The sequence below is a fragment of the Diceros bicornis genome, chromosome 16 (genome assembly GCF_020826845.1).
Source record: "Diceros bicornis minor isolate mBicDic1 chromosome 16, mDicBic1.mat.cur, whole genome shotgun sequence".
NCBI classification, from domain to species: domain Eukaryota; kingdom Metazoa; phylum Chordata; class Mammalia; order Perissodactyla; family Rhinocerotidae; genus Diceros; species Diceros bicornis.
Window position 1 is genome coordinate 14676984 of NC_080755.1, and position 22248 is coordinate 14699231.

At 47.9% G+C, this 22248-nt stretch overlaps 1 protein-coding gene across 3 annotated transcripts in view; it reads right to left on the reverse strand.

Moving 5' to 3' along the window:
* The window catches only part of ENOSF1 (enolase superfamily member 1), a 28635-nt gene that overhangs the window by 3848 nt on the left and 2539 nt on the right, over positions 1 to 22248 (reverse strand). For 2 of the 3 annotated variants that reach the window (XM_058556852.1, XM_058556853.1), the window contains exons 2-12: positions 19332 to 19440; positions 14789 to 14904; positions 12217 to 12303; positions 11813 to 11839; positions 9840 to 9912; positions 9686 to 9724; positions 9128 to 9210; positions 8279 to 8313; positions 6017 to 6104; positions 4377 to 4511; positions 791 to 832 (exon numbers count right to left, since the gene is read on the reverse strand). In XM_058556852.1, the coding sequence (XP_058412835.1) occupies positions 791 to 832; positions 4377 to 4511; positions 6017 to 6104; positions 8279 to 8313; positions 9128 to 9210; positions 9686 to 9724; positions 9840 to 9912; positions 11813 to 11839; positions 12217 to 12303; positions 14789 to 14904; positions 19332 to 19440 (834 nt within the window). Of the gene's footprint in view, positions 1 to 790; positions 833 to 4376; positions 4512 to 6016; positions 6105 to 8278; positions 8314 to 9127; positions 9211 to 9685; positions 9725 to 9839; positions 9913 to 11812; positions 11840 to 12216; positions 12304 to 14788; positions 14905 to 19331; positions 19441 to 22248 lie in introns of those variants that run through there. The other variant, XM_058556855.1, reaches the window with a different exon arrangement.

Sequence of the window (22248 nt, forward strand, 5' to 3'; positions counted from 1 at the left end):
GGCCGGAGAAGCGGTGCGTCAGTGCACGCCCGGGATCCGAACCCGGGCCGCCAGTAGCAGAGCGCGCGCACTCAACCGCTAAGCCACGGGGCCGGCCCCTCACTGTATTTATTCTTCAGTCTCACTTGGCATGAGGCAAGCCCTGATAGTCCGGGGGCGGGGCTCACTTCTGTACAAATTTGCTGGGGGAAGTGTCAGTCATGTAAAGTCACTCCTGCTTGCCATCTATTAAGGAATGACTGTCATAGCGACTGGCATGAGGGAGATGAAGTGAAGCATCAGGATGAAACACAGTGACAGCAATGAGCAGGTGGCACCGATGACAAAACAGAAGCATGGCAGAACAGCATTCCTCCTTTGCTGAGAAAACCGAGAATCTGTTCCTTGGCACTGTTCTGCACCTGGGCTGAGTGCCAAAGTTTCTGGCAGGCATTTGTGCTTCGTTTATAAGCACAAAAAGAGAATGCAATAATGTTTACTCAATTTGGAAGCTAGCCTTCTTAAAACCATACAGTGCATTTTATGCCCTTGCAATAGCAACTTTAAATTACTGCCTTGTAAATTTTGATTAGATACTTTGAAAAAGATATGACTCTAGTCATATGAATTGTAGACAAGTATACAAACATTTGACTATATCTGACTCTAGTCTCTAATGAAGTAAAATGACCCAATTTCTAAGATTATGAAAACTTCCCAACTCAAAATACAACAGGTGGCATAGCCCAATGTACGCCAATGTCCTCAGTCGGTGGCCAGTGTGTACTGACCACAAGGAGTCATCACTTACCTGTTCTCCAGTGGCAACACCAATTCCTAATGGGACCAAGGCCTATAAAATATAAGGCAACCTGATGTTATTCACCTAAGTTTCTGAACTGCAACTCCTTACTATTTAAAAATTTAGAGCTGTTTAACTATTTAATGTTAACTATTTAGAGTTGAAGAAGGAAATGTCCCTGTTGCCAAGCCGGGTAGAATTTAAGGAGTGGCAGAAGGCAGTCAAGGGATGTGCACACAGGCGGGGCTGTGTGTGACTGCAGAGAAGGCCAGCGCTTGTTCCTATGCTGCCATTAGCTCCCTTCCTGGCTGTGGCTCTGCAGATCTCTTCTGCAGCACCTGCTCCATTCTGTGCCCCTGCCAAATGGGAATGGCCCTCCTCCTCTCCCGGACGTGGGCAGTGATGTGGAACTGGGAGAAGACACGGCCACTCAGCAGTGGCTCGTTGTAGACTCGGGGTCAGGCCTCTGGCTGACTCCTTCCTGTAGGGCATCACTCCCTTCATTCCTTTTCTGTTGTCTCCTTGGTGACCCCCCTTCAGTGGTTATTCTAGAACCCTCTCCCTTCAAGCTCAGTGGGTGGCCTTAGAGCCTACTTGACAGGTTAGATTCAGCTCATTCCTCACCTGGTGAACCCCTCACCTGGCGAGGTGCTGGAATCTTCTTAACACAGACTGCCGCTCTCTCTGTCCTCCCACCAGAAGCTCCCTCACTCCCCTTCCACCTGGGCTCTAGGCTGTGCCCTCCGGCCCCTGTGGGATGCCAGTGCCACGTTCACTCCCCTCGGGCCTCTCGGGTTTCTCCCCGGCTTGGCTTGCTTTCCCACTGTTCAGGGAACAATATCAATGACACTGACAGCTCACAATTTCTGAGCTCTTGTTCTGCGCGGTGCAAACCCTGACTGAAGTGATTCCTCATCACAACCACTGGGACAGGAGCCACCCTTATCCCATTTCCCAGAGGGGAAGCAGGCGCACAGGGCTAGTGACTGTCTGCAGATAGCATCGCTAGAATGGGGTTGCGCCAGAGCTGGAACTCTAGGCCGACTCCAGAATCAGAGGGGGCATCTCCTCTGATGCCCCTAGGGCATCATTCTAGGGGGAATCACTAGAAAAGCCAACTTCCCTGCAGAAAACCCCTTAATTTAGGAGCAGGGGTCCCTGATTCCACTACCTGTCCTGCCTCTAATGGGATGTGGAGGGATGTGGACGTGGGCAAGTCTCAGACCCCCTGAAACCGCAGCCTCCTCGCCTGCAGGTCAGCAGTCAGAGCAGGTGGTCCTGGAGGCGTCTCCTAGCGCTAACAGTTTATGCCTCCTGAAGCTTCTAATTTAAGTATGGTTGGTTCTTTATCTCAAAAGAAAACAGTGGGGTGAGAGTGGGGGAGAACATGGGGGAGGGGAAAGCCATTTGACTTATTCCTTCTACCATTTTAAAGCATTACTGGCACTGAATAGTACCAAATTTTATTTTCTCTTTTTAAATATTTCCTGAATCTGCTGTATTCTGGCTGCCCTCTCCCTTCATCTCCCCGCCACTCCCCTAGATTACTCGGAAAGGCTCCTAGCTCCTATCCCTGCCTCCAGTTTCTTTTTGCCCATTCCTCACCTCCCCTATATCCCTGTCTCAATCCATCCTACAGGTTGCTGCCAGTCAAATCATCTTGAATCCCCATCTCTAATTCAAGAACCCACAGTGGCTCACCGTGCTTGGCTGCATCATCTGAGCAGGTGGACCCCATAATCCGGCCCCACAGGCCTGCCTTCCCCACAGCCCCCACGTGCACCTGCATCCTGTTGTGTGTCTCCAGTGCCCCCGCCTGTGTCGGCTGTCTCTGCAGCCTCCCTCTGCCTTGGTTCATCTGTCCCCCTTCCTCAGATGCCTCCTGAGGGGACGCCCTCACTCATGGAAACAAAACCTCAGAGGGTTGAAGCCCAGAAGGGCTTCTGAGGAGACTCTCCAGGCAGGCAAAGGTTCAGGTCCCTGTCTGGACAAGCTGGCAGCCACCAGGGTGAGGCTACCTTGCAAGAACCCGAGGCAAAAAGTCTTGTTTAACCACAGCCCCTCACCTAGATTCTCATTTTGGCACAATTCCTCAGAAGGTTTCAGTTCTGTTTTAAGTAGAAGGCTGTGGTCACTCCATGGATCCTGCTCACATCTCCCTCGCGTGCCTGCAGCTTAGCTCTCGTCCTACCTCCACGTGGCTGGCTCCTGCCCCGCCCAGCCCACACCCCTCTCCCTTTAGTGAACTTCTTTCTGCTGCCCTCAGCACTCAGTGCCAGCCCAGCATTCCAGCTGTCTGGTTCATGTATCTTTAGTTTTTCTCTCCAGCTTGGCTGTAAAGTGGGGAGAACAGGGCATTCCTTTGGAGGGTTTTTGGAGGGTATCTGACATAAGAAGATCATATGTTGATTTACTGAGAGAAACGGAGAAGAATTTTGAGCCCCCAATCCCATGCCCCAGGAAGACTTCACGTAGGACACATTGAGGTGTCCCTCCTAGAACTTGGAACTAAGACTGTCTTCAGAGGGAAAATTTAAGATCAACACATAATGGGGAAGAGGAGAGCAATACCAAGTCACTTCAGGGAGAAAAAACGGTTCCGAGGCAGGCGGGACTTGACTATAAGTCCAATGAAGGTACTACCCTAATGGCACAGTGTGGGGGGAAAGGGTTATCAGAAGAAAACGTAAATGGGGGGTCAGAGGTGTGCTGGCCAGGCCTCTGCAAGCACTGCCCTGGGGGGGATGAACCTTAAGACTCAACATGTCTGGGGCAGAAGCAGGTGTATCCGCCGCGGAGACGGATGCATGGGGAACACCTTGGTCTGATGCCATCACATATTCAAATCCCATAACCAATTCCTGCCCTGATTCCTCACTCATCCAGCAGCCTTCGGTTTCATATGGCTACTCATGGAGCTTGCTCTCGTCAGAGGATACAAAAATCTAGCACGCTGAAGTCATAGTTCTCCTTTTAAATTACCCAACTGGCCTTCTGGCTTTATATATCAGTGCCGTCAACCTGGCTTATAGGAGACTCTCCTAAGGGAGAGGATGTTTCTCAGATGTTCTGACATATCAAGTTCTTCCTAAACCTGAAAGGGGGAGAGGGTGCCCCAGTTCAGGGGGATTTGCAGAGGAAGTGCCCTGGGGTGAGCCCTCTAGGGAGACAGACAGGCAGCCTCCTCCTGCGAAGGCCTGACCTTGACATCAGCCAAGCAAGCCTTCTGAGTCATCCAGCGTCTACGCTTTTTATTTCATTCTGGGTGAGTAAAATATTTTAGTATCAATCAGATTTCTATATTTACAAAGTATGGGAACCATGCCTATTAACCTTTGGATTGCTGGTAGCCTTTCAACTTTAGCAATTTACTTTCTCTAAACATAAGTAGAAATAGAGGCAGTGGATAAGCTGAAGCGAATAAAAGGACGTCAGATCTGCGATTCCAGTACTTGTCACAAGTTACAGTTATTTCAGTGACTTCATCAGGAGACATAAAAGGTAATAAGCAAAGGAATTTTAGGATCTGTCACGACCACTCTGGAAAACTAAACAAAAAGATACATGGTAACAGCAGCAGTAGCAGTTTCTCTACCTTGGAGATGGTGGCATGTCCCAGAATGTCATCAGGGGAGGTTGGCTCCTCAATCCACAGCGGCTTGAACTCAGCAAGCTTTGACATCCACTCCACGGCCTCGGGCACATCCCAGCGCTGGTTGGCATCCATCATCTGCAAGCAGATGGAGACCCTTCACAGTGACCTGCCCGGTGCTAGCCTTGCTGCAGGGCTGTGACTCCGAGGGAGGAAATGCTGCCACTCAGTGCCACCGACTGCCGAGCAAGATTCCCCAAGGGAGCCTGACATTTCCTCTGAGAGGCCCAGCACGCAGCCATAACAAAGAGAGCCAAACAGCGGCCGCCAAGACTGGAACTCTCACCCCACGTGCTGTCTTTTAGAGGAGAAGCAAATTGCTCACGGAGCCACTGTGATGGCTGTGCCTGGGCTGGGCCCAGGAGAAGTATCACTGGCCCTGGAGCTGTGGCCCAATCTGCATTTAGATGCCACCCAAACACGTGTGTCTTGCAGAATTTGCTGTTTGTAGGAACCGTTTTATCACATTCTGAATCAGGCACAGTCAACACTGAGTTTGTTCCACAGTCATTTGTTGACTATTGCCTACTACGTAAATAACCCAAACTCTACCATTAATTAAGCACCTACCCTACTAGGCATTTTATGGATTTTGTCCCATTTAATATTTATAACAACAATGAGCAGTCCATATTAACCCATTTTACAGATAAGAAAACTGACATGCAGAGAAGTTACGTAACTTGCCCAAGAACAATAAGTCAGGTAAACGGTAAGTTCAAATCCAGGGGTCTCTCTCCAAGGCCCTGGCTCTCTGCACACCACAATCCTGCCTGGAGGTCAGGTGCTGGGTGTACAGACACTAAGAAAGGGCTGTTCCACCCCCAACATTATCATGCTTCAGGAAGATGGAAACAGAGACGACATCTCTGGCAGAATGTGCTACGTGGTGAGAGTTCCCTCACAGGACGCTATGAGAACCCGAGGACAGGACACCCAGAACCAATCTGTATCATAAATTATCTGGATTAGCATGACCTCATAAGACAAAAGGAGCATTAATTCGTGTATAAATAATGGGACCTCTGATCCTGGGTCAAGGACTCAAACTTCTATTTTAACTTATGAAACAAGCCTCTAAAGCTTAATAAAAACATCTTGTTACTTTCTTTTATGAAAATATTTTATTCATAAGAAATGTTTTATAAAAATACATAGTCAGGAATAACTGATCCTTACATTCATCTCAGCAAAAGTTCCAGCACTTCTTCCTCACTGGCTCCGAGACCCGCCTACCCCATGAGCGGGTGCGAGGGACGTTAGGCAGAGAGATGAAATGATTGATGCACCGGGGCACCAATGGGAGACCTGTTTGCTGAGGCACATCCACGCTAGCAAGAAGGAACAATCCCTAACTCTTATCTTATTTAACTATAAAAAAGTTAAAAATGATCAGCCCCGAGTTTTTTTTTTTTTTTGAAGAGTTTGCCTACTGCAAAACCACAAAGCTGTACTTCCTCTGACACTCAGTTTTAAAATTCCCAACGTTCTTTAATCCTTGCTTGAAATGAGTTGTACTTGGGCCCTGGGCGAAGGCTTCATGCGAGGCTGCCCACTGCTCAATGGTAGGAGAGGATATTTACCAGAATCTTCTCGGGTCCGATCATGTCTCTGATGAGTCGGCATCTGCGGATGTCATCCTGGAGATCAGCACCGACTTTTACCTTGAACCTGCACAATATGTTTGGTTTGGTTTAGATCTGTCCCGACTTGGCAAAGACACCTGGACTTTCTGCAGAAGTGACCGTCTGTGCCACTAATTCACAGATCACATTTTCTGGTGACCTCTTGCTCTCTCCCACTCAATCTTCAGACAAGCCACTTGAAAATAACCCTGCAAATGATATCTCTTTACTCGGTATCAGGGTGATAACTCTAAATTACCTGCTGACCTGAAGTTAAGGAGCCAGAGAGAGCAGTCAGATCTTTAATAACATTAACTCACATTTTGCCATGCCATTAAAAGTAATGAAGTACGAAAAAGCTGCAAACAGAATTGAAGAGAAAAGCAGGGCTGGGAAGGGGAGCCAAGTGAGCCATCCTGTTACATCCTGGACGTGAAGAGCATGATTGATAAAACATCTCCAACTGCCTGGGCCTTCACTAGAGGGCTTCATCCCAATCAACTCAGCGAGAAGTCAGCCACAGGGACCCACGGTGCAGGGCCTGAGGCTGGGCAGTAAAGGACTTGGTCACGTGACTGAGGAGCAGCTGGGGTCTCCTCCACCTCACAGCTGGCCACGTGCAGGGAGCTCCCTTCATCTGTTTTAACACCCACTATTCTTCAGACCAGGCCTCCTCATCGTACCCCGTGACCCGCTTGCCTCGTCCCCTCACTCAGGGACGGCCTGAAGTCCTCCCTCCACTGTGCACAATGCCCACCCTCTGTGCCAACAGAAGCCCTGCTCTCCCACACACTCAGGCATCCGCTGCCTTCTCTGACCTGTGCTCAGCGCTAAACACACCACAGAAGACACTTCTATCCCACGTGGGAGCTTCAGCTGGCTACAGCCTCTGGATGCTGGGCTTCCTATGCTGGGAGGCCTACAAAATCTCTCCTCAGCTTCTCTGACTCAACAGACATGACTGCTCCAGCCTCTCCTGTGTATGTGGAGAGAGGGAAGGTGCTGGCACTTACTGAGCACCTGCTATGAATCCTGACTGTGCTGGTCCTTTTCAGATACAGCAACTTTGAGGAGAACTATGAGTTAATATCATTCCCATTGTGTAGAGAGAAAATGAGGCTCAGAGAGGTTAAGCAATTTGTCCATGATCACACAGCAAGTACTTGCACAGGATGAGGGAAAAGGGCAAGATGTTGATTCCAAATCCATCACATCCCAAGCCTCTTTCCACTGCTTCATGCTGCCTCCTTCAAGTTCTCACTCCCCCACCCTTTATTAGCCGAGGAGTTAATAAGAATTCAGTGCCTCTCAAACTTCAGTGTGCACACCCGTCACCCAGGGATCTTGTTAAAATGCAGATTCCGATGCAGCAGGCCTGGGCAGAAGCCTGAGATTCTGCATTTCTGATGAGCACCCAGCAGATGCTGATGCGCCTGCTCCACAGACCACACTCTGAGCAGCAGGAGGCTGGGTGGCCAGCCTGAGTGAGTCATGTAGAAAACCTGGTGATGCCACCTTGAGCTGCACAATGGACTCACAGTGACCAGATCAAGAGATGATGTCCCTCTGTGTCCTGCACTGCATCAGGATTCGGGCCCACTGACATGCACAATCTATCCCGAGGAAGACCCTTGGATGCCCAGGGGTCTATAGCACACAGGAGAGAGACAGGAGAGAAGTGCAGATGATTAGTCTGGAGACAGATGCCCGGGGGAAAGGGAAGGGCTGTCACCCGAGGGCAAGAGGAGGAGCTTGGCTCTTGGGAACTCCGTGGAGAACTGGGACCAGCAGCTGAAGTCATAGGGAAGGACAGGGTTCAGTACCCTGAAGCTCTCTCTGACCCTTAGAGACTCCAACACTGCAAAGTGCCTTACAGAGCGAAGCTCGCTGCCTCTGGAGGTTTTCAAGTAGAAGCGGAATCAAAGCTTGTTACTGAGGTAAAGAGTAGATTTCTATTCTAGATTGGTGCTTGAAATCGATGCTCTCCAAGGTGTCTTTCAACTCTGACGCTCTAGGATTCCAATGAGGACTCACATCTCGTCTTTAGAGAAAGCCTGGCCTAGGATGAAACGTCTCTTATGCGTCCCTACGTGCCAGGCTGCTCCTGGACGAACCCTGGTCTCCCTGGTGCCTTCTGATCCTGGCTCCTCTCCACCGCCGAGTCTCTCCTGCTGCCAACTGGGAGTCAAGGTCATTATCACACACATACAAGTACGTTACCTGGTCCAGCCGTCCTTCAGAGCCTCGGTGCAGAGCTGTGGGGAGAGGAGCACAGCCATCAGCACACTCTGAGAAGCTCTCCTTGGTCTAATGAGCACCTCAGTTGTCTGATCGGAGACGCAAATGCTATGGCTGTAGCAGGAACCAGAAGAACAACCAAGTGTTGCTGAATGAGGAGAAGAAACAGCTTAGCCAACAGAGCATAACTCTTTGTACTTGTAGGGTGACCTCCTTCTCTCCTCATCTCTATGGAAACCATTTCCTTAGTTGTCACAACATTCCTGGAAGCAAAGTGGAGCATTTATATCCCTCTTTTTAAAGCTAGGATGTTCTGTGGCTCCACAGAACTAATGGATGTAGTAGTAGCAAACAGAAGCTAGTCTCTCCCTCTCGCTTTCTCTCAGCTGTGAGTATGGTACAAGGAGAAACAGCAGGAAGTCAACCACGCACTGATAGCATGCCACTTGCCAGCCGCTGTGCTGTGAGCATTACACAGCTTATAGCATTTATCTGAATCCTCAAAACCACCACAAGATAGGAATTATTTCCCCATTTCACAGTGAGGAAACTGAGACTCAGCACGGTTCGGCGTAACATTGTGCAATGTGCTGCCACCTCTGCCTGGGAATCAAATCCTAGGCTGTCACCTTCCAGAACCCAAGCTGTGGCTCACTAGGTCAGAGTCCCATGTCCACAGTGTGAATGGCTTTACTTTTGTTTGTGTGTAAGGACTTCCAGAAGAGACCTTGGATCCATAATGATTTAGAAAGGCTAACAAGAAAATATTAAATCTTGTCCAGAAAGCCAGGAATATAAAACCTGTCTACAAAACCAGTTTCAAACACCCACCTGCTTCAGCGTGTCATCCGAGTACCCCAGCCAGGCACACGATGTGGTGTAGGCAGGGTAGCCATGCATCAGCATTTGCTCTTCTGTGGAAACACAACGCTCATCAACATTTTTCACGTTTCAGGGACCTTCAGAATTAGAATCGCCTGTAGCTCAGCTGCTGCCCATGGAGAATCCAGCTGTTCTCCTCTGACCCTGCCCTTCACATGCACCCAGCCCCTGGCCCAGCCTTTAGGTCACATTCAGGATCATGCAAATTCGGAGGACGTCGACCCTTGGGGGTCAGGATACCCTCCTGGACTGCCCCACTAGCCAGGGCCCTCCTGTGTCCTGTGGCATAACCCTAAAGCCAAACTTCCTTTTAGCTGCAGCTGAAGTGAACTCTGAAGGAAGAGGTCGCATCCAGGAGGCTTCTCCATCCAGACTCAACTGTCTGTCAGAGGGCCTGGCTGCTGGGCACGGGGCATCTGGGGCACAATGTGAACCCCCACAGGACAGGGACACTCAAAACTGGACAATGATCACAAAAATAATGAAAGAAATTTCCTCACAACCCACCTCTTTCTTTTTTACCAACTTGACCTTTCTGCAGTATTTCTGGAAAAAATAAAAGGCTTTATCACTCTTTTAGACAACAAAGCATGCCACTACGTTGTTTACACACCAGCATGTACCAGAGAGCTTCCGGTTCCATCACTGGACTGTGACTCACCGAAGGCTTCCTCCTCAGTCAGGACATCGGTGATGTATCTGAAATCTATGCAGGATAACAGCGTCCTGGGGTCCTGGCAGCACGACAGGAGGGGGAAAGGCCCACATCAATTCACAGGCGGACTACGTTTCTAAGGATCTGCTTACACTGCTACATGGGGCTTATCCTTTCCGGGAAAGGACCGTTGAGATTTGTGTTAAACTGTTTGATTCTCTCCTTCTTCTGCGCAGAGTCCTTCAGAGGGTCATCGCTGCCTCCCAAGAAGTCCTCAGGGCCTCATGCTCCGACTCCGTGCTCCCTCCCCGCCCCTCCCTTCCCTTGAAACCTAGGCTCCTACAACCATTCCAACTAACATGGTTCCGGAAAGAGGCCCCGGCGTGAGGCAAGCACTTGGTGCAAGTTAAATGGATAAGTGAGCAGCTAGTGTCCGCTGTACTTCATTGCTCCACACTTCAGGGCTGGCCGGCAGCAAGGCAGCAAACTCTGAGAGGAGGAATGCAACACTGGAGCTGCTTAGCGGGGGAGGAAAGGAGGCTGGTCTCAGAGCCAGGCCACCCAGGGTCAACCCTGTGCCCACTGTTTATTAGCAGCGTGACCTTGGGCAATTTCCTCTCCTGTCAAATTGGGACAATTCACTTCACTGACAGGAAGGGAGCGGATTCATACCTGCCAGTGCCCAGCACTCACCCTGGATAATCACTGGCTGTGCCCTTCCTGCCCCACGCTCAGTGCTCTGGCCACACGGGGAAGGCTGACATTCTCGGCTGGGCCCCTGGCTGAGACCTCTGCCCACCCCAATCTAACAGTCAGTTGGGAGGCAACCTGTAACTCCACTCCCGCTCAGGTTTTATCGTGTCCAGTACTGCTCCATGGTAACTGAGCAAGATCGGAAGAGCTCTTTCAGCGCTGAGCCCCTGCGTCTTAGGAGCACTGGCACTAAACAGGGAACAGGATCCAAAAGAAGGCAAAGTCCACAGGTGGGATTTCAGTCACCTTCCCAGTGGCCCTCAAATGATTTGGCTTTGGTGGCCATCTCCTACACTCCTCTGAAAGGCTAACCTTGAGCCTGAAGGTGGCTCAAGAGGTCCATGTCCTTCCCCGTCAGACGTTGCCCCCATGCCGCCCACAACCACGTCAGAGAGACGGTGTGATGTCTTCCTGTCTTCACTTCCCTCCAGACGAGGGACATCTGCTGGTGAACAGTCTTCAAGGCCACGGTGTTCTTTGTTTTTCCTTAGTTGTGATGCCAATTAATAACAAGGGCCTTCAATTGCTGACCACCAGATTTTTAGGACCATCCAAGGCATCACCCTGAGGCAGCTGATGCTCAGAGAGGTTAAGTGGCACGCCCAAGGTCACTCAGCCAGTGAGTGCTGAAGCCTGGGTTCAAAGCTAGGTCTGCCTGGGTCTGAAGTTAACTTGCCCAGAGTTTTTCCTCGTCAGCAGCCAGCTGCTCATCTCTGCTATAAACAGGTCAAGGAGAAAGGAAGCAGTGAGGTGCGTATCTTTAGAATCCAGTGTTTGGCTCCTTCCCCGCTGGAGTTGCACAGCGGAGACTACACAGTATGATCTGTCATTTGCTTTTGGAGTCAAAGTGACCAGATAATATCTTAATACTAACATCTTGCTCTTCAGTGTTTGTGAAGCACTTTTCTTATTTGGTCTTTAAACCAATTCTGTGAGGTTCCTGGAGAAGTTATAACTGTCCCCTTTGGAGAATTTGTACTACATGGGAAAGCTCGGCAGTGGGGGAGGCAGACCCAAAACTCAGACCACCCTGCCTGCACGAGCACAGCTATCTGTGGCTTCAAGTATCAGAAAAAGAATATTATATTGTACTGGTTTTTTCCTTTATCATCACTACAGTGACCCACAGACAGTCCTGAACATACTTCCCGATTATCAAAAGGCAAGTAATCCATGAAATCCGTTTCACTTACAGAAACAATCACAATTTTAAAGAATTTACTTACCATGTCAACAAGTAACTTCCACAGAGGCTTGAAGACAAAAAAGAAAAGATTTGGAAAACACATGTGTAAAGTACCATCTGTTTCCTGACAGCTGCACCAGCGGCAAACTATCAGACCTGCCCGCCCCCGCCCTCCGCCCCCGCCCCAGCTCTAATGCTGTCTCCCACCCCTCACTTTTGCTGCCCCCCTTCTTTCTCAGCCCTTTCTAACCTACTCTGACAATTTCCTAACTACTGCCAATATCTCTCAGCGGAGAAAAAAATCAAACAGTTCTCTTTATTTCCTTTTGGGGGCCTGCTGTGTATTTGTCTTTTGTCCTTAGAAGGCTGCTCACAGAGGAAGTGCTCACTGCTCTGCCACGGCTGTACTATTCCAGGCCCCGGCGCGCTCCTGAGACGACTCACCTTGCCCTCCTGCTTCGCCCACAGGTCCCACACAGCATTGAGGACGGCCGCCGTAGCCAGATGCACAGCACCTTTCTCAGGACCGATCTGGTTAGGAAGCAAAACACACCAGCACTTCTTAGAAATGAAGATGATATGTAGGTCTCCTAGCCAGAGACGCATTTCAAGAATTAAAGGGCAGCGATGGAAACTCACTTAGACGTTAAGCTTTTTTTTTTTCTTTTTTTGTGAGGCAGATCAGCTCTGCTAACATCCATGCCAATCCTCTTCTTTTTGCTGAGGAAGACTGGCCCTGGGCTAACATCTGTGCCCATCTTCCTCCACTTTATATGGGACACTGCCACAGCATGGCCTGATAAGAGGTGCATCAGTGCGCGCCCGGGATCTGAACCCCAGCCGCCAGCAGTGGAGCACGCGCCCTTAACCGCTATGCCACGGGGCTGACCCCATGTTAAGCTTTTTTTTTTTTTTGATAGTTTCCAACCTATAGAAGAGTTGCAAGAATAGTACAAAGAACTCCCGTATATTTCCCCTCTCTCCATCTATGTACACATATACACAAATAAAATATGATGTATATAATATAAATAAAATTTATTTTACTGAACCATTTGAGAGTGACTTGCAGATATCATGCTCCTTTAAGCCTAAATACTTCAGAGCGTAGTTCCCCGAAACAAGGCCATTCTCTTACATACCCACAGTACAATGATCAAATTCAGGGAATATAACAATGACAGAATACTACTGCCTACGAAGACAGTCCATAATCAAATTTCACCAATTGTCCCGATCATGTACTTTATTTTACTGACATATTGCATTTAGTTTTCATGTCTCTTGAGTCTCTTCTTTTTTTTTTTTTTTTGGTGAGGAATATTGGCCATGAGCTAACATCCATTGCCAATCTTCTTCTTTTTGCTGAGGAAGATTGGCCCTGGGCTAACATCTGTGCCCATTTTCCTCCATTTTACACGCGGGTTGCCACAACAGCATGGCTTGATGAGCAACGCATAGGTCCGGGCGCCTGGGATCCGAAACTGCGAACCCTGCGCGGCCAAATCAGAGCGCACAAACTTAACCACTACGCCACTGGGCTGGCCCCATTGAGTCTCTTTTTATCTGGAACAATTATTCTTTTTTCTTTTTGTGTGTTTTTTTTTGAGGAAGATTAGCTCTGAGCTGACATCCATTGCCAATCCTCCTGTTTTTGCTGAAGAAGATTGGCCCTGGCCTAACATCTGTGCCCATCTTCCTCTACTTTATATGGGACGCTGCCACAGCATGGCTTGATAAGCGGTGCATAGGTCCGCGCCTGGGATCCGTACCTGTGAACCCCGGGCCCCCGAAGCAGAGCACTCGAACTTAACCGCTATGCCACTGGGCCGGCCCTCTTTTTCTTTTTTTTAAAATGATATCAACATTTTTAAAGAATACAGGCGAGTTGACTTGTACAGTGTTCCTCAATGTGGGTTGGTCTGGGGTTCCTTCATGATTAGACTCAGGTTATCATTTTCGGCACAAAGGCTATGGAAGCGATGTTGGCATTTTGTTTTTTTGTTAGGGCTATTATCGTTTAGCACCTGGGTAAGTCAGTGTCCATTAGTCTTCTTCACTGTGGATTACTATTTTCCCTTTTTAAGTAAGGAGATTAATATTGCCCCCAAATTTTAGCATCTACTGATGATTCTCACCTCAATCATTTATAGCTATGATGGTTGCAACATGGTGATTTTCTAATGTTATCATTCCTTTTATATTAGTTTGTATTCTACTGTAATGACAAGATTTCCCTTGTTTGTTTACTATCTGAATGGACTCATGGATTCTTATGTTATTCAAGGAGTTATACCATTACTACCATATTTATTTTGATGCTTGAAATGTCGCAGATTCAGCCAGTGGGAGCTTCTTCAAGTGGACACCTTTAAAAGCAAGTTTAACTTGCTCTGCAGAAAGTTAAAAATGAAATCTGAGGCAGTGTGCATTCCCTTGTGCCTTTCTCTGTGCACAGACAAGAGACTGAACAGAATTGGGAAAAGACAGAGCTGGTGTCAGGAGACAAGGGCAAGTCCTGGTTATTGGATTGCTCTTACTGTGACAGAACCTTTCTCTAGAATCTCACTGTTTTCATGCCTTGAACATAGGGTTCACATAAAAGGTGCTCGGGTTTCTATCTTTTCAACCTCTACTTTTCTGTTTCTGTCCCTAATATCCTCCTCCCACAACTCCAATACTACTCACATTCTCTCTCCCTAAAAACGGTTGCCCATTCAGCACTTTATCCTCTAGAGTCTAGACCAGTTCTTCCCATTCAGGGAGCGGAGATGAGGTCCACAAGGGCAAAGCCAGCTCTCGGGATCCAAATACGCCCAGATTCAAGTCTTACAGAAAGGAATCGGTTACCCCAAAACACTGACTGTCTAAATAGTTCAAGCCCTAATTTATTTGAATAAAATGTTTTACCTTCAAACTGTAAGCCCGTCTCTATTTTCACATTTGTTTAATCAAAAGACATCTTAGACCTTAGTAACATTATTTGTGGAAACACTTTATGAAATAGGCCACTTACCCATCTGAGCTGCCCGTCACTCGTGAGCTGCCTGTAGAAGCCTCTGAAGTCACCAACAATGTCCCTGAGGTCCTTGCTAAGCACATGGTGGGCCAGGGCATTCACAGCACAGACAACTAGTAAAAGAGGATTTCATTCTTGGGCATGTTTTGGTATAAATCAAGGCATGCAATCACCACAGACAACCTAATCGCATTTTGTGAAAATAATTTTCAATACAAAGGTGTATGCTTTAAAAATATGTCTTCTGTGGTCGTCTTAAGTAATATCACACAAGTAGAATAGCTGTTAATCTGGAGACTAAGCTTAATTTCTGAATAGAGCAAACACATTTTGATTGGTTGCCATGTGAAAAACAGATTGTAGATCTGAAAGTTTAAATCATGTTTCCAAATTATTTTCTGGTTCACTTTGTAAAGTGTCTGGACAGTCAGATTCAAAACGAAACCTTGCTAGTTCATTGTTCCAAAGGAATGAGAAGACTGACTTACAGAATTAAAAAAAAAAGGGCCTTTTCATTCTTGTCAAGTACAGTCATGTGTCGCTTAACAAAGGGGACACATTCTGCGAAATGCGTTGTTAGGTGATTTCGTCCTTGTGCGAACATCACAGAGTGTACTTACACAAACCTAGATGGCATAGCCTATTACACACCTAGGCTATGTGGTACTAATCTTATGGGACCACTGTCGTATACGCTGTCTGTTGTTGACCACAACGTCACTATGTGGCATATGACTGTATAGGAAATATCTTCAATTCACAACATAACACACTATTAAAGACGAGATGAATTTGCAATTAGCCTAATACATGTTAAATGTTAAAGTACATGAAAACACTTTTCATAAACATTAAGTTTCTTACCATTGACTTACTTATGATATACTACATTTTTCATAAGTAATTTGAAGGTTAAACTTAATTTGGGTCAGCATTACCATCAATTATTTATTTTTGGTGTTTTACTTAAAAAGGCTTTATAGTGTTATTTCAGATGAAGAATAAGTAAAGTAGCAAATTGAATGGGAAAGACCCTTCTATCCTTTGCTCAGTCCATAAAACACTCAGTCTATGTGTAAATGGCTGAAATAATCAAATCATCAACTTAGCCCCAAAGCAATTAATTTATTAGAAAAAATTTTGATAAACTTATTGTTTGGTGTTGCCATTGCTTCAATATTAAAATTCTCAAGTCATTTAATGGGATGGTTGTAGAGGCGCAGTTTTCCTATCAATCATTTTCTAAGAGAAAGACCTTTGGAAGTATTTGAAACACGCACTTAGAACATGCCTGGCCTCTGTGTGAACCAGCTCTCAGATGATTGTGCACTCACTCTCACACGGAGCATTTAGGGCTGAACCAACGATTCGTGTTCTCTAGGGCCTTTGTTAATGGGATATGGAATCATTCCAGTTCAGATATTCATTCCCTAGAATTGTGAGAAGACAGGCTCCTCCTCACTCCTTGACGGCTGGTGCTCTTGGATTAAAGACATCTGAAGAGTAAGTCAGCAACTCAGAGACAGGCATATCATTAACTACCTCAAACCTCCGTCTCACTGATGAGATGGCTGCTAGAAATCACTGACTGAAGCACACCTCTGGTTTGCGTCACAATGGCAAAACGCATTTAACAAAAGTTAAGGATGATCTCATCTTTTACAGCTCTAAGAGGTGCACAAGATGAACAGATTCATCTATAGTGTGTGGATTTTCCTTGCTCAAACGGAGGCCACTGCACGAAGTTAACTAAAATTTGGTGCGTTTGATAGAAATTTGGGTTGTGGTGGTCTGCCTCCAGCATGAAGAACAGTCCACTTCTGGTTTGCATGTTTGCTGTGATGGGTGGGAAATTCATCTGGGAAAAATTGGCCCTTGAAGGCAGCTTCTTGCTGCCTAAACCCAAGGGTTTTCTCCTGTGATTACATCTGCCCAGGACTCGATTCTGGGACCCTCCAGCACGGGAAAGACAAGTCAGTAAAGCTTATGGATGACCACGGGTGTCTGAGCTCCAGGGCTGGTGTGAACACTTAAGGCTGTTTTTGGTCTCTAAAAATTCTTCTTTTTTCATCTCTTTCTTTTTCTTTTCCTACTTAAAAACAACAACAACAACAAAACACTGTATCGGTCTATGCTATACATTAAAAAAGCAACTGTAACCCTCCCTCTCTCTCCCCCTCACACACACACACACACACACACAGACACACACAAGCACTTTCTTCACGGTAATGAAGAAAGCACTATTTTCTTTCTCTTTTTTTTTGGATCATAAAAGAACAATTAGGTAAGCAAGTTGATAAAGGCTGCAGGAGAACTGTGATGAGCTAATGGAATTTTTTCATCTTTAATGTGAATGCTTCGTGACACATTCGTGAGACTGCAGTGAGTCACCTGAATATGCAGCGAGGTTAAAGGTAAAATGGGTTCTGTCATGTTGTGGTCTGAAACAGACAGAAGCCAACAACATCACCACACAAGAGCCATTTATTAAAGTCATAAAGAGATGAAAATCGATTTACCCCTGCCCCAGACATGCCCCAGGACGGCTGGGTGGGAATGGGAATGGAGGAGGGAGAGATCAGCAAAGGCCCTACAGCCCTGAACTCAGTGACCATCTGAGAGGAGCCTTGGCCTGTCTTAGAAGCACACGACGTGCGCAGGCTCCCTCCACTGCGGCTCCAGTGGGCAGAGTTCAAAGTCTTAACTGTTAACAGAGAGTGGTTCCAGTGGCTTGTCCCATAACATGTTGTAGGCTTGCTGAGTTTTACACACCTTTGCAGCCACCCTGTATGGTTTGCAGTGTGGAGAAAGCAGCTTCATAAAGTGCTCAACTTACACCAGAGACCCTTAAAGTAGCAGGAGAAGCTGACACAGCTCACAGACCTATGGCGTTAGTGGGAACTGCCTCGGGAAATGGCAGCAGTAAATCATTAACTTAACCGGGAGGGAGGTGGGGAATCACAGCCAGGCTCCTCCTTCGGCCTGGCAGATTCCTGGTTACCCTTGAGTCCCGTCTCAAAGCCTCACCTCTGCCATCCCTGACCCTCCTGGACAACGGACTAACCCTCTCTCTGCGTACCTTGTACTCACTTAAAAAAAATTAGTCCTTCTCACACTGCACTACTGTTTCTTCTGCGTCCGTCTCCCTGAGACGTGTGTGCCCTCCTTCTCCTTGTGTGTGGGACCCGGTCTCCTTTCTCGCTCTTTCTACAGGCTTTTCTCCAGCACCGGATAGACAGGAGCACTCGAGAGAGGTCTGCTGAAGAACAGGCTGACGGCGTGACCCAACGCCAGCCCTCTGAGGAGCTGGAACAGCTTGGTGGCGTCCACTGAAAGTTCAAGAAAGGTTCCCTCATCCTTCACACAGACACAGACAGACACACAGACATACACCCGCCCCCCCTTTTTTTAAGGAAGATTGGCCCTGAGCTAACATCTGCCAATCCTCCTCTTTTTGCTGAGGAAGACTGGCCCTGGGCTAACATCCGTGCCCATCTTCCTCCACTTTATATGGGACACCGCCACAGCATGGCCTGACAAGCGGTGCGTCAGTGCACGCCCAGGATCCGAACCGGCGAACCCCGGGCCACCACAGCGGAGCGCACGCACTTAACCGCTTGCGCCACCGGGCCGGCCTCCACACACATCCCTTTTATCTGCTCAACAATATTAAAATCTTTCAGTAGGGCATGACTTTTATTCCACAACTAAGAGAAAGCTAACAGTGCAATATTCATGGGAGGGCCAGCACGTCACCACGGAAGTCAGAGAAACTGTTTCCTCCCCTCCAGGACCCTCTTTCGTCAGCCTATGATAATTTGGCTTCAGCCCCTAATGATCCATTGAAATGGCTGATCTGGCCAAGGTCATCTTTTTGTACTTCTTGAATTTTGTAACACGTGCACGGATTATGCATTTAAAACAAATACTCGTATTTAAATGTTCTGGAGAGAAGGCACTTTGGGCAGTCAGGAGGTTCTGCATGCCTGGCCCAGCGGCTGTCTGGGCCTCGGTTTCCTTCTTTAAAAATGAGGGGGCTCAAGCTCTCGTCAGCCATGAGATAAGGACTTACTCATGACTCGATGTGCAGCCTACACAACCTGCTCTTCCCTGAGGAGAGCTCTAAAACTGGGCAGGGCCAAAGGCCTTTTCTGCCATGAAGAGCAGTGAACTTGTAATGACTCGGTGTGAGATATTTTGAAAAGCAAGTGGACCCCCTGTGCACTTCACAGTAAGCCTTGCTACGTGAGCACACGTCTGCCCCCTCACGTCCCCTGGTCACGTGCTTAGTTTAGGTCCTCAAAGCTCTGCAGAGAAATGGTCTGAGACTCGAGGATTTTCCTGCAGTCTACCGATGACTATAAGGCGAGAGGCCAAATTCTGCCACTTTTTAATTTCTCCCAATGACATAAATAATAAACCATAAAATGTCGTTTGTACTTACTTCAAGAAGTAAATACAGAGAAAAATAAGGTCAGAACTGGAATCTAAATGAAAATTAAGCCTTCTGGAATCTTAAAGAGAATATACAACTCACCAACTTCAGTGCCTCTTCCCAGAGTGAAGGTAATTCCATACCCCTTGAGTCCGTCTCCCGCATCGGTCTCTAAGATGACATAGGCTGCCGAATAGTTGGGGTCTGTGTGCTGTGGAAAAACGTCCCCCACCCAAACAACGCGAATGTGAAAAACCCGAAAATAAACATGAGAATGGCATCATGTAATTACAGGACATGCAGCGGGGATATGCAGGAAGAGCTCCAAGCCAACGGAACCCATGATGTACCCCAAAGAAAACAGGAGCTCTGAGTGGATGCAAGGAACGTCCTCCTGAAGGAGTCAAACGATTTTAACAAGTGCCCTGCATACATTTTTAACGCCAGTTCGCAATCACGTCTCCTTTGCTGTCTGCTCAATTTTAAACCCAGGAGTTTCGCCCACAGCTATCTCCGTCAGCTCTTTGAACAGAGTTACATTCACAAGCAGCTTCAAATTGAACATGCTAAGCTTTCAGAAAGCTCTCACGTAGAATCGGACTCTCCACTGCAGTTTATAGCAAGGCTGCAAAGACAACAGCACACATTCAGAGATCACTGGGGGGGATCGAAGAATTACAACTTCAAGACAAATGAACCCATTTTTTGTTTTGTTGCTTTTTTTAGCTTTCTACTATCAAACAGTATTTGATAATAAGTGTTGACTGTCTGACTATTATGAAACTCAACACGACTTGTTGATATGGGGAACGAAGAAGTGAAAAAACAAGTCTGTCTCTAGAAATTTCTCACACAGTGGGGAGAAAGTGCCAACACACAAGAACCAAGTGAGAACGATCGCTAAGACAGTACAAGGTCGCGTGCTGACGTGTGGTCAGTCGAAGTACCAGAGAAGTTGAAGGGAGAGGAGCACAGAGGAAGCGAGGGACTAGGACACGCGGACGGGCAGAGGGGCAGGTGAAGGAACGCAGGCAAGAGAGAGCAATAGGACACTGGAGGCTTGTGAGACGGAAGCGGAAGGCCCGTCAGGACACTGGCTTGCAAGTGAATGAAGACGAGATTGGATGGGAGGTGTGGGGGCAGATAATAGAGACCCCAAAAAGCCAGGCAGAAGATCTGAATGTGTTAATAAGGAATGGAGGATGCAACTATGGAAGACTTTTGCATAGGGCTATGACAATTTATTACTATTGTTGTTGTGATTATATACTATTTATTGTTCTGGGAACACTATTTTAAGAGCTTTACATGATTGAGTTTAATTCTCACAATATTATAAAGTAGGTGCTATCATCCCTATCTTACAGATGAGGAAACTGAGTTTCAAGAGGCAGAATTTAAATCCCTGGGTTCAGGGCCGGCCCCATGGCTTAGCGGTTAAGTGCGCGCGCTCCGCTACTGGCAGCCTGGGTTGGGATCCCGGGTGCGCACCGACGCACCGCTTCTCCGGCCATGCTGAGGCCGCGTCCCACATACAGCAACTAGAAGGATGTGCAGCTATGACATACAACTATCTACTGGGGCTTTGCAGGGGGGGGAAGGAGGAGGATTGGTGATAGATGTCAGCTCAGAGCCGGTCTTCCTCAGCAAAAAGAGGAAGATTAGCATGGATGTTAGCTCAAGGCTGATTTTCCTCGCGCGCGCGCGCGCGCGCGCGCGCGCACACACACACACACACACACACACACACAAACAAATCCCTGGGTTCAGGGAAGGGGAGGAGGTGCACATGACGGATGAGAGGGCTGTGTCTAGCGTTGAAGCCCAGCGGGGGTTCGGCGTGATGTGTCGCTGAGCACCAGCTGGGTAGCGGAGATTGCGCAGGTCGCTGAGGGGGCACAGACATGTCTGCACTTGAGAAAGTTACGGTTTAGAAGCCATGGCTACAGAAACTCTAATAATATGAGGCAGAACACGGCCAGACTCTGAGAGAGATGCAAATGACGAAAGCCAGGCAGAGAGTGCTATTAGCTGAATGCACTGGAACTTGGAGGCGGCTTTACGGTGAAAATAGACTCTGAGCTGGTCGGTTGAGGACAGGGAGCTTTGCAGCAGTGAGGAAGAGGCATGAAGGATCTGGGAGGGAAGAACATCTTAGATGAGATAACAGTGGCAGTGAAGGCAGTGAAGGGCCAGAAAAGGCAAAGACTGGAGCACAGTCAAGGGTTGGTGACCATCCTGGTTTAGCCACTGGGTTCCTGAGGGGGAAGAGGGGACACAAGGCTCAGAGGGAGACTCCAAGAATTAAAGACCCGTGGACAGTTTCTGGGTTACGTGGAGAGGAAGCAATGGAAAAAGGAAAGCTTTCACTGAAGCCTTCAGCCAGGGTCAAAAGGAGGAGTTGAGCCGAAAGTGACCTGAAGCTTTTGAGTCCTTGTGACTGGCAGAATGATCCTGGAAGGATCAGGAGGGCGAGTGGGGCAGGGTATGCAAGACAATGAGCTCGGGTTCCGATGGAAGGTGTTTAGCATGAAGGTGAAAAATCCGACAAGAAGCGCCCAGATGGCAGCTGGACTTGAGGTGAGAGGGAAGGCCCGGAAATGGGATCTGGGAGTCTTGGGCATAAAAGTGGGCACTGAAACCGTGAACATGGAGGGTGTCTTAATGGGAGCGTGTAATGAGACAGGAGAGGTGTTGAGGCCTGAGTCTTGGAGAGGGAAGAAGGGGGTCAGTATAAGAAGGAGGAGCAGCCAGAGGGGCAGATAGACGGCAGGAAGAGGAGACAGCAGACAGCATGAAATGTAGACTGTGAAAAGGACACTGGAAGCAGAAATAACGAGGGCAATTCCAAGAGAAGGAAGGAGACAGAAGTCGACTTCAGATTAAGGAGGAAGTAGTTGTAAAGGATGGAGGCAACAGGCATGGACCAGTAATTTAGCATTTGGTGGGGAAGGTGCAGAAACAGAAGGAGGTAGAGAGGTCTTAGGGTCAAGGAGAGACTATTCCCAAGTGGGAAGCC